Source organism: Austrofundulus limnaeus, unplaced genomic scaffold (assembly GCF_001266775.1).
Source record: "Austrofundulus limnaeus strain Quisiro unplaced genomic scaffold, Austrofundulus_limnaeus-1.0 Scaffold26, whole genome shotgun sequence".
Classification (NCBI taxonomy): Eukaryota; Metazoa; Chordata; class Actinopteri; order Cyprinodontiformes; family Rivulidae; genus Austrofundulus; species Austrofundulus limnaeus.
In genome coordinates this window covers 1,733,456-1,745,843 of record NW_013952428.1, presented here as the reverse complement: position 1 = coordinate 1,745,843, position 12,388 = coordinate 1,733,456, and the positions used below count along the sequence as shown (strand labels likewise).

Sequence of the window (12,388 nt, the reverse complement as noted above, 5' to 3'; positions counted from 1 at the left end):
ACACACACACACACACACACACACACACACACACTCACGCACACACACCCCTCACATGGGTTATTCTTATCCTGTTTCACAAACAACCTGGTGTCTTTTTATATGAAAATGCTCACTGACCTGTTAAAAGTGAGTTATATAAGCCAAATAAATGTTCTGCAAAATAAACATAAAATTGTGAGAATTTGGTAAATGTTCAGTTTTTATGAAGGTGAAGAAAAGTGTAAAACTTCACTGTTGTGAGATATTATATAACAGTATTTGCATGATATTTACTTACTTAATATAATTAGTTACAGTAATTTGCGTTTCATTTCCATTTTTCCAATGGCTTATTTCAAACGAGATATGTATTAATTGTAAAGTCTGTAAAGAGGAAGAATTTAATACCATAAACCTTATGCTCTTTTTTTTTGGGCAAAAAATAAAAAATAAATGAACTGTATTATTTCAGTTCTGTTGTGTAATGTTATGTTTTGATAAATATTGTGTATTACATTAAGATAAGGGTTTTTAAAAAGCGTATTCATGTTTTACTTTTATTTAAGTTCTATTAGTCATAAATAAATATTTCTGCTATGCTGTGTCAGCTAAATTACTGTTTAAAAAGTAACATTTTAATTATAATAATAATAAGCATTTCTAAGTCTAATAAACTTGAAAAGGTTTCAAATAACATAACACTAATACTGTTTATCAAACTACTAATCATATATTGTAAAGTATTAAACACAATAAACATTGAATAAAAATGATCAACACTGATCATATTTGCTTCTAATCCTGGAATTGGGAGGAAACAGCAGTAAAACAATAGAAAAAGACCTGTTTGAGAATAATCTCTGCAGAAACTTTTTTCTCTCTCACAGGACAAAGAAAACCATTAAACTGTCTGTAGTTGCTGAAAACAAACAACAAAACAAAAACATAACAAATGCATTTAAATGATATGAATGGAAAAACCTACACAAACTAAAAAAAGTTTGACATTTTCTATTAAACTGTTCATTCATTTTGAAGAAAATGGAAACATATGCTTTATTAAACATTAGTCAAAAAATTTTCACCACTAAATATCGAAACAGACTAATTTATTCCACAGCATATTTCTTTTTAAATGATCCCAGGCTCTTTACGAGTGGGAGAACCTTGTAGTGAAAGTGCTGCAGGGCAAGAGCAATGAACTGACTGATGTGGTTTGATGTGTATCTCATAAAAAAACATCTTCAGGATTGGATGTCATGAAGTATTTGTGACGAACTCCGGGGCTGCAGCTTTTTTTAAAGCCTGTGCTGCAGTGGTGGGACAGATTTAGAATGGGTTTAGTTGGTGCTCAAGCTGTGAGTGACATGCTGGCTTTTACCCTCGATGAAGCTGTTAGTCACGCAGCGACGTTTCACTGCAGAGCGGAGCAGAAAGAAATCAGGCTAAGAGCTGCAGATAAAAGCAAGGGCTGCATGTTGGGTTTGGACATTTTGCTTTTCTTATTGAAAAAAAATGTTTACTTCATTTGTCTCTGATGGAGTACAAAACCATACGGTCCTAAAACAAATGATGAATTGAGCTGTTTAAAACCTGACACCGATACACAATGCTTTTGTTGCTTAAACGTAATAAAGTATTTTCAGTGTTGAATCATTTTTCGTTTAAAAATCGGCTTTCATTCATTGCTTTAAATATTTATTTGACACATTTATGCCAGTGTTAATTTAACACCAACAGTGTTAATTTCAACACCAACAATATGTGTTCACACTCACAGGAGTTAAAATAACATTTGTGAAAGTGTTAAATTTTAACACCCTTTTTTTTTTGTTAATTTAACACCCACCATGGTTTAATGTTCAACAATACTGGGTGTCACATTAACATAAAAATTGTGTTAGTGTTAAAATATAGTGTTAAAAGTAACAGCAGCCGGTGTTGAATATCCAACAATACTGGGTATCATGTTAACATTTCAACAGTGTTAAAAGTAACGCCAGTGTATTATTATTATTATTAACAAAGGAAATTGTGGTGATATAAAGTTTTACAGATACCACAAGGTGTCAATACACCATTGAATTAAGAGTGTAAATTTAACATTCAGACTTAATATCAAACTCTTTTCTTAATCGTTTGTAGCAAAGCATTATGGAGTCACCCTTCACACACCAGGACATACCTCTCACTTATGGTGTCGATTTTTGGCCAATGACACAAACTTAAAGTTGAACAACTTCATCAAACTGAACAAGAAAACTAACCAGAACAACTCATTTTTACTCTCATGAATGTCTTTAATACTCATAAACATGCAAAAACATCATTTCTGCAAGATTTCTCAGCAAGGAATTCTGGGTAAATACTGGTCTGTCTGACATGAGGTGGAAGAGGGCGGGGCTTTTAAGGATACTTCTTTCAACACTGCATGGTGTCATATGACAACACTGTTAAGGGTTATATAAAATTTAACAGTGGGCGGAGCTTATTTAACACTGTCCAGTGTTGAGACAACACTGAGGAATTCAGCACTGTGAGTTAACACCAACACTGGGTGTCAGTTTACTCAGAAAGTGTTAAAATAACACCGGGGGGTGTTAAATCAACACCCAAAAGTTTAACACTGAAATTTTAACACTCCTGTTTTTGCTGAAAGTCAAGACACAGAGGAAAGTTCTTTCTGTAAATAGATTTAATTTGATAAAAGCCAGTAACAGTTTTACAGTGCACAGGACACATAATCACTACTAAAGCATCACAAAACCCTGATAAAAAAACCATTAAACTCAAGAAAGTTTTAACTGGAAGAAATAAAAGTTCTATTAACAAACACGTACAGAAAGATATGACATCTCAGATTGCGCCTTATGGCACGGCTGTGTCAGCAGAAGTTGTGTGTGTGTGTGTGTGTGTGTGTGTGTGTGTGTGTGTGTGTGTGTGTGTGTGTGTGTGTGTGTGTGTGTGTGTGTGTGTGTGTGTGTGTGTGTGTTGGACCCTCTGAATGTGCAGAATGTGTTGACCTGAAAACTGGGACGATACCATGTGGATCGGCTGGCCAAGACTCCCAAAAGGACCTCTGAGGTCTAATCCCTGCTGGTTGTTAGTTGGTCAGATATCAAGTTTGAAACAGTAAAATTATCCTTTTTTTATATATATAAGTAATAAGAGCATCAGATTGTCCTTGCATAACAGTGGTCCTTCATTCTAAGTGTTTTGAGTGAGAGCAGGCAGTATATTCTGTAATCCTGAGAGAGTTTGTGTGAGTCTGTAATTGATACAAGAAAACATACTGTAAGTACAAGTGTGGCATTTTTTTTGGTTTTTACAAGTAATATTAGAAACTGCTTCTATTTGTCATGTTTATTTGTGCAGAATAATGAAAATCATGCAACGGGACATTAGTAGATGCTTCTTATTGCTGCTGTTTGGTTGATGACATATGTCCACAGCTCCGATTTTTTTCCCCACTTGTGTTAAAAACATATTCAGCTGTGTGTATACTGCACGACACATCGTCATCGGTCGGTTCACAAATCTTTGGAACTAAACAAGCTTTAAACAGGTTTTTTTGGTAACAACATGGTACCAGATGGCTGTCGGTTAGGCAGTACAGAAAATTGGCAGTGCCATGTTTACCCCCCTTCCCTTTCACCCCAAGAAGACTTCCAGTTGTCTTTTTGCACGGCAGACAAGAAAAGAAGCAAAAACACAACCGTTCATCAGGAGCAGTCTTATTGCTGTTATGTCACTTTGAGTGAGAAGACTTCACTAAACCTCATTTAAACATGGCGGCAATTTGTTTACTCCTGTTGCTCTTTTCCTGAGCGAGATGAACGAGATGAGTCCGGTTAAACCTGATTTATACCAAATGGAGCTTAGGACTCGTTAGTGGCAGTGTGTCCAGTAACAGCTGTTTGTTGCCTCACTTAAAAAAAACACAACCGTGCAATTTAACACTTGGTGTTGCTATTCTTAGATGTAAAGAAGCAAGACGTGTAAGTCATGTTCTGTAAAAACGTCTGTGTTTTTTTTCTTATATAAAGTTTTGTGATTATGGTGACATTCTGATGACTGTGTCTATTTTGAAGTACCATCTTTTAAGACAACCAGGCGATCCAGTCATACAAGCACACATGTAAATATATGAGTAATGAAAACAAAAAACAAAAACAGAAATCTCAGACATGCATCCACTTACAGAAAACAAGTTCGGTTGTCAGATTGTCGTACAAAATGTAGCCCTGATGATCTCAGTTAGGAGGAAAAAGTTACAGTTGTGGTGTTTATCACACAAAGACATTTGTACCTCTCTTTCAATCCACTCATTTATTCCTTCCCGTCCCAGCCGTCACTGACCGCAGCACTTGTCAGTCTGGCAACAGTGGCAGCCTGTTGACTGGAGACTCACTGTTAAACCCACACAGCTGTGTTGTAGTCAAACAAGGGTTGCATTTTCTCCAGGTCCGTCTCGGGCTGCCTCCTGTCTAAATAAAGTCCTGTAAAGGGTTGCTGGTGGAACTGGTGGAACTGGGGGAAGGGTTGATCGGGATGTTGGCGGTGGAAGTGTTTACTGTCGGCCGACGCGAGATGCAGACATGGTCGGCCTTTGCAGTGCTGTCCGTTTGCCCAGAACGGCAGGTAAAAACCGCCTTTGGAGCTTTTAGGGGCTGCTTTCTTTGGTCTTTTAAAAAGGTCGCCTTCTGGCAGCTCGGGGGCCATCCAGCCGGGCCTCTCCTTGAGAAGCTTGTCCCTGTCGGGCCGGACACTGCGCAGAAACTTCTTGAAGATGTTCGTGGTGAGCGAGAACTTCCTGCAGAGCTCCTGGGAGCGGCTGAGGCGGAGCGGGTGCGCCGGCGTGTCCGGTCTGTCCGCTGTCCTCTCCTCTCTCCTCTTCCTCCTTTCCCTTTCTTCTCCTTCCTCTCGCTCCACCTCGGGCAGGTCCAGCCAGTTGCCCACGAGGTCTGCGAACACGTTATCCCCCAGCACCAAGGGCTGGCGGTTGCGGCTGCGGCTCATGAGGGACGAGGTCCAGTCGCTGGCGTCGTCTGCACTGTCCTGGGAGTAGTCACTGTCCAAGGACGGGCCCTCTCTAGAGAGGCTGTACAGGATCCCGGGCAGGTCCACCACTTGTGCACGAGGTGGAGGATGAGGGTGTGGTTCTGGTGGAGGGTTTCCCACCATTGGTCCGTAGAAGTCTACCTGAGGGGCGTTGTATCCTGACCACCTCTTGGGTCTTGGCTCCGTCTCATTCTCACCTCTTGTGCTTCTTTCACTTCCTTCACTTTCACTCTCACTTTCACTCTCCAGACTGGAGGCTGAGGATGATAAGGTCCCCAGGCTGCTCCTGTTTTGCGATGAAGTACGATCGTCTCTGCTTAAAGAGTTTCTGCTCTCTATCGACAGCCTTGGACTCTGCATGGAACTTGGGCTGGACCTCTCTGGGACGGTCTGTGTGATGCAGAACTTGTTTTCTTGTGTCGACACGGAAGCTGCCGCAGCCGACGAGTTCAGGGGAGCGACTGGAGCAGACTGCGGCATCCCCCGGTTTATGGGCCGCCCTGATATGTCGAGGCTTTCGAGCGCCGTCTGGACCTGGAGGAGCTTGAGTTCTTGGAGAGCTCCCATCATTGAGTTCATCTGAGCATGGAGGCCATCTCCAGCTTCTCTCATTGACAGCTGCAGGGAGACAAAAAAGGCAAAAAAAGAGTTAAAAGTGATCAAATAAACGCAATAATAAACATCTTGTTCAGTTGATTGACTCATTCGCTTTTACAGTTTTCGTCTTATCTACTGAAGTACCCTCCTGCTTTTTGGTGCTGGTTAAAAAAAAAAAGAGAAGCATCTACGATTATTTATTTTTTCAATAAAAATAACCATAAAAACCTGGTCAGCATGGCCTGTTTTTCACGTTTCAGACTGTGCACCTTGTTTAACAGTGTGGTCATGTGACCTAGTTTTAGAGGACAGGCCAGTGTCCCATATGGACTGCGTACAAGAGGATCCAAACAGTGACAGCTGTAAAACATACCATCCTTTTTGTGTTGTGCTTTCCTTTCCTTATATTTTTAGCTCTTTCCATTTGTTTTGTCTCACGTTTGCCTTCTAATTTGAATCCTTTTGCATTCACAGCTACAGTATATGCTGCGGTAATAATGCGCTCTGCTTTTATCCTCCTTTCATTTTTTTAAACTCTCATTTCTTTTGAAGACTATGCCATATGACTTGGACTAACCGCCACCCCCTGAAGGCAGACAAAAAAAAAAAAAAAAAAAAACCCAGGGGCAGCATCTTGACCTCTGTCTTAACTTGCAGGCATGCATTTTGAGTCACTGCACATGTTGACTCTGAATTAGTTTCAAACTAACAGGTTTATCTTATTCTGAAAAAAAACATGCAGACACTGGCAAAAGTAGCGAACCGCAGATTACGTAGCCGGCCTGAGGCCCTCCGCCTTTTTTTCTTTTCTTTTCAAAGTCACAAAATAAATCTGTGGGAAGATGAAGGGAAGCATGCAAGGAACTGTGCTCAAGTGCCAAAATGTGTGGGAAATGTTGGTGAGATGCTTTTAAAGCAAACCTCCAAATTATTCATACAAAACCAAACTGTCAGTCAGAATAAAGTTTACAGAGAGAAAGTAATAGAAAACTCACTGAATGTGAAGTATTAAAAAAACTCATTAAAACAGCTCTTTTGAATAAAATAACATAATCTACACCTTACCTCAGAAATGTGCTGGTATAAATGTCCCTGTCTGTGTTTCTCCAGTTGTTAGCCTGCACCTCAGCCAACGTTTCTCACTATTCAAACGAATCAGTCTGACTGCCCCTATATGTATCCCCCTCCAATGGAAGGCCTCGGCTGGCCTTCACAGCCAATCAGCACGGCCCGTCTAGACAATAATCCCCATTTGGAGGGTGGCGGTGGCGGGGTAGGGTCACTCAGGCGGAAACAGACAGACAATGAGATGGTGGGTGGCGAGTGAGAGGGGTGGTGAGAGTCAGCCGGATGAGCAGGGATGGAAGGAGGAGGGTTGACGGGCAGCGATACCTCGACATATGTTTGGATGTCGAAGAGAAAACTGTTGATGGGTTCAATTATGGCCGACAACATGAGAACACAGGAGGTGGCAGAGGAGGAGGAGGAGGAGGAGGTTTCTGATACTAAATCTGTGAGGAGCAGGGACTAAATCCCCCTCGGGTGGGAAAAGTTGCCGCGTTAAACAACTGACAGAGCAACATTATAGACAAAGAGATGTTTAATCACCGTGTGAGAGGAGATCACCAGCACATAATGTGGATTTACTGGGAAAATGGACAAATGCAACCCAAGCTCAACAATGTAAACGCCCTAGGGGAGTAATTTGTACTAGTATATCTTTTTTATTTTTAATTATTTTTAAAGAAAAGTCTTTAACAACGGTAATATACACCTCACCTTGACACCCACGCAGTGTAAAAACAGGTTTAAACACTATCGGTGACATATGGCATATGAGTGGGAGCATGAACCACCTCTAAGATCAGATAATTAGCCCATTGATGCACATGCTGGGAATAAAAGCCTCTGAGCTTCCCGTTGGCTTGCCGAATTAGTCAGTGAAGGTACGTGTAATTAGCCCAATCAGGTTGTCTCTTGTCTTTATGCTTTCTACATATGGCTGGCCGCATTAGCTGTAATTGCCTGGTGTCCTGAGAGACGCTGCAGTGAAGTGTGTAATCAAAGCTCACTTTGCTTCACATCAAAGATCAACAAGACTTCAAGACGAGATGAAACAAAAAGTTTTCTGTCGTTGCCTCACTCCAGTAGCTTTAGTGAATTAAGATTTCTGCAACACTTATCTGTTTTGGAAATATCATGGTTTTAAATGGACGTTCTTGTGCAGTTTGAAGTAGCCACACACTTTTGCACAAGCAAAACTACAATCCTGAGTTTAAGGTAACGCTTTCTTTTACGGTACCCTTATTACCATGTAATTACAAGGTAATAAAAAATGTAATTAAATGTAATTACTACCTTATTATCATGTAATTATGTGGTAATTATGGAACAAAAGAAAAACTACTGTTAGTAAAACTAACTTTATTGGGTAACTGCAATCAAATTACAATTCAACAGTAATTCAACACAATATTTATAAACAAAAGAATGCAATGAAATTTTGGGGTTAGTGGTTAATTGCAATAAAATATAACTTTGAAACTGTCCAAATTACCTACTACTTATTTAGGTGTTACATAGTGAATTGTGATACATTACCAGGTAAGTGCTACATTACTGCAGACAATTAATTACATGATAAAATTGTACCCTAATTACATGCAATTACATGGTAATAAGGTAGTAATTACATTTAATTACCATCTTTTATTATCTTGTAATTACATGGTAATAAGGGTATGTAAAAGAAAGCGTTACCGAGTTTAACACTAATGTAACTAAAAAATTACCCAGTATGTCCTGCAGTAATTTAAACACGCAGCATTGTTTACTGGCATTTCTGCTCTCGGGGGATGTTAATAATTCATATGCACTCGGGGGAACAACAGGAAACTGTCTCAAACTAAGCTACATTATCCAGCCTTAACCATGCTCACTAACTCTAGGCGCTCCTCCGTTGCTATTTAGCTGAACTTTGTGGCCCAATTATGCCAGAGTTCTCAACCTGGATTCTACCATTTTTACGGGAGCCTACAAGAAATGTCTTGCAGTATTCTTTTACTCTGCAGAAAACTTTAAGAAGCGAGTCAGCTGAGAGTCTTATTAAGAAAAAGACAGCAAGAGTGAAGACCTGATGGGACCGACACAAAACACTTTGAGGTCCTGGAGGAGAAAGAAATGGAGATTAGAAATTATGCCTGTCTAATCTAATTAACTGAGAGAACTGGAGTGAAATTGGGTCTGCGGGGAGTTACCATCCTGCCCAGAAACACCAGCATCATTAGAACAGTCTTGCAAAGTTTAGCCAAAGCTTCTTTTTGAACTCAAAGCTTCAAGTATTTTCGTCATTTAATCCATCGAGCGTATATTTCTATAAAAAGATCAGCTCTTTAAGGAGGCAGTGAAGCCAGTCACCCCCACTTTTTTTCTTCTGGATGCATGGGGGCAGCCAAGCGTGTATAATTACCAATCAAAGGGAAAAAGCTTCCGAGTTTATTAACAAAAGCTGCTAGACTCAAATTAACGTTGAATAAAGGCTTAATGACAACTTATTGGCACGTTGATTTAAAATTTTATTTTTTTTTTAATTCAAGTGTCGTGATGCATCTTCTGTTCAGATGCACCCAGAAAACCTTCAGCATGAATGAAATCTGGTAGATTAAATACCAAAAAGGAAACCAAAGCTCTTGTCTGGTGTCTGTTGAGATACTTTTTCCTTATTATCTTGGCACTGATTGCACCTCTGCTCTGTGATGAAAGGAAAAAAAAAAAGAAAAGAAAAAGAATTCACTGCACATACCGAGCTCACATGTCCAGACTTGTCTAGACTTGCATCCCCTGAATGAACTCGGGTTATTTTTTTAATATAGAATTTTCCGAAATTATTAGGTTAATAATAAACCACACTGCATAAAATATCCGTCTAACCAAGTCTTATAATCTTATATGCAGCCAAAAAGTATTTTGGATCTTGTTTTGAGACTGCTGAATGTGCCAAGAAGTCTTACCAAGTGCATTTGTCTTACTGGCAAACTATTTTACTTAATTTGAGAAGATTCAGACTTTAATATAGTATTTGTGACTTGTTTTCAGATAGCTATTTTTTGCAGTGTAGCGTACATTAGCTCAGTGGTCAGCGCAGCAGCCTGAAGTCGTAGGTTTGAGCCCAGCGATTACTAAAAACACGAAATCTAAACTTGATTTTGGCTTAAAAAACAGACTATTCATTATTGTTATTTGTTATTTACTGAAAGGAGGAAATACTGAGGCCAGTGTTACCAGGCTTTAGAAGGATCTGACCCACAGCAGTAAATAAAAATGTGCTCAAACCTCCCTCTACCTCCACCCCAAATTAAAAATGAATGTTGAGGCTGTGTGGGTCAAGGACAGGAATGGAGTCTCTGTCTGGGGGGGACACAGAGAAGGTCTCTGTGGCCAAACGACTGGATGGCCGTGAAGAGCACAGGCGCAGAGCTGAGCAAGAACTAAACGACTGTGCACAAGGCGATGAATGCCTCTTTGGTAAGAAAAGGTTATGGGGTGACTAATCAAAATGGCCTCAGGGGAGAAACAAGCGTGAATCATGTCGAGAAACGGAATATAGGACACAAATGCCCCAAATACCAGGTCATAATAAAATTTATGTAATAAAACCCTGACATTATTAACTAAGATTTACTGATTTCAATAAATGTCAGACTAAAATACATTTTATTTTTGAATCTACCAGCAATGTCGGCTACATATTATTTTCCTCGCTTTTGAATAATTCCAAATCCACACTCTTTTAATTTTCCATTTATTGCCCTTGTAGTTTAGAGAAAAACTGGCTTTAATGCAGTTGACTGCAAACAACCAGCCTCATAGGAGCACGATTATTCTTGAATTTATATCCTAAAGCCCCTTTCAGAGCTGAGACACTTAAGATTATTGATTTTCCCAGTCTGTTAAAAGTAATACCGCTCAGTCATTCATACGTACCAAGTGCACAGGAGGAAGAAAAAAAAAAGCAGTGAATTGCATCACTTACATATTTCAGCTTTGTTTAAACCTGGAGGTAAAAACTGCACAGCAGCACTTGCACGTTTGCTTTTTAGCTTCATAAAAATATAATCTTTCGTGTCATCTGAGGACAAAAAACACAGATCTTTAGGTGAGGATCCTCACACTACATAAACCTTCATAAACCTTCATTTTTACTGTACCATATGGTGTATATAAGTATATAAATGTATATGCATATGTGTTTATGTATATGTGTATATGTGCATTGGTATATGTACATTACTATACTGTATATCACATGTGTATATTGCAGTTTTTTTGTTTGTTTTCTTTAATTTATCTTTCTTTATTCTTCTCACCCTCTCCTGTATTGAGATGCAGTGATGCACAAATTTCCCCACTGTGGGATCAATAAAGTTTTATCTTATCTTATCTTATCTTATCTTATCTTATCTTATCTTATCTTATCTTATCTNTTATCTTATCTTATCTTATCTTATCTTATCTTATCTTATCTTATCTTATCTTATCTTATCTTATCTTATCTTATCTTATCTTATCTTATCTTAGCTACAACATAAATCCTTGTATGTCCTGATTGAATTACAGTTTTTCAAAATGTTGTGTTGTTTTTCCATAAAATAATAATTTACAGCTTACAGTCATGCTAAGCAAAGAGGTGGATGGGGTCACCTGAGAAGTAGTTGTGATGGTGTGACAGAAGAACGTCACGCTGCATCCTTGAAAAGCAAATCAACAACAAAGATTCTTGTCGGCGTCTGAAAGGGTGCTTCATGCTGGAGGCCGTTTCCACTGAATAAAGTGTTTGTTTGATAATCTTTCCAAAACGACAAAATCTTGCAGATTCAGTTTTAATGGGTAGCTTTGTCACTACTGGGAACAGTTTTCAGAATGTGCGTTTATTTTACTGAGTTAGAGGAAAAACGATTTTTATCTTAAGCTGAAATATGTTGAGAAGAAAACTTTTCTGTTATTTGCAACCCGAACTAAATCTATCTCTAAAATTCAGAGGAATCTAAAAGAGTTAACTATTTCATTCAAATAAATCACCAAATCTTTCATCAAAGACCTGCTGTTTAGTAGAGACGTTGACGACATTTTCAAAAACGGAGGCGATTTAATGACTTATTTCCTGCTGGAGCTCGTTTATGCCTTCCCAAATGATGCTGCTGTGGTGGGAGGCACACAGGACGATTAGGATCCGTTATCATCCTCTTTGGCAAGATGAGAAGCGGAGCCAGCCTGGGACTCGATCTGTTGTCTTTTCTGGCCACAAAACCTTTTTAGTGGAAGCACCGGTCTTTAGATAGACGCTCGATGGCACGGCGGTTGACGTCAGCGCCTCGTGTGTGGGCCGTGAAAGTGCTTTGCTCAAATCTCCGGCCCCCTGTCTCACAGCAAGAGGGGTGTGAAAGCACACAGGCAAATTGTGAGGAGGAGGTTATTGGATGACTCGACTCTTCTGCAGGATTTCAAGCATTTTAAAAACATTCCTCATGTTTTATTATAAGAAGCCGAGCGAGCATGAAAATGCAAAAGTTTATTAGAATTTGCACAAACGGATGTTTTTCAGCATATTTCCAGTTTATGTTGGAAATCAGTCCACATTTTTGCTATGGGTGGGGGAGGGGGGTATTATGTATTTTCCAGGCATATATTTCAAGTCTGTAATACAATCAAATAACTTCATTACCTTCAATTGTTATGAAATGCTATATAT

General features: G+C 39.2%; 1 protein-coding gene across 2 annotated transcripts in view; it reads right to left on the bottom strand.

Annotated features, from left to right (window-relative positions):
* Positions 1 to 2,659: 2,659 nt before the first annotated feature.
* The window catches only part of inka2 (inka box actin regulator 2), a 14,992-nt gene continuing 5,263 nt past the window's right edge, over positions 2,660 to 12,388 (bottom strand). Inside the window, exons 1-2 of one of the 2 annotated variants that reach the window (XM_014004753.1) lie at positions 6,706 to 6,849; positions 2,660 to 5,661 (exon numbers count right to left, since the gene is read on the bottom strand). In XM_014004753.1, the coding sequence (XP_013860207.1) occupies positions 4,396 to 5,655 (1,260 nt within the window). In that variant the 5' untranslated portion in view covers positions 5,656 to 5,661; positions 6,706 to 6,849 and the 3' untranslated portion in view covers positions 2,660 to 4,395. Of the gene's footprint in view, positions 5,662 to 6,705; positions 6,850 to 12,388 lie in introns of those variants that run through there. The other variant, XM_014004752.1, reaches the window with a different exon arrangement.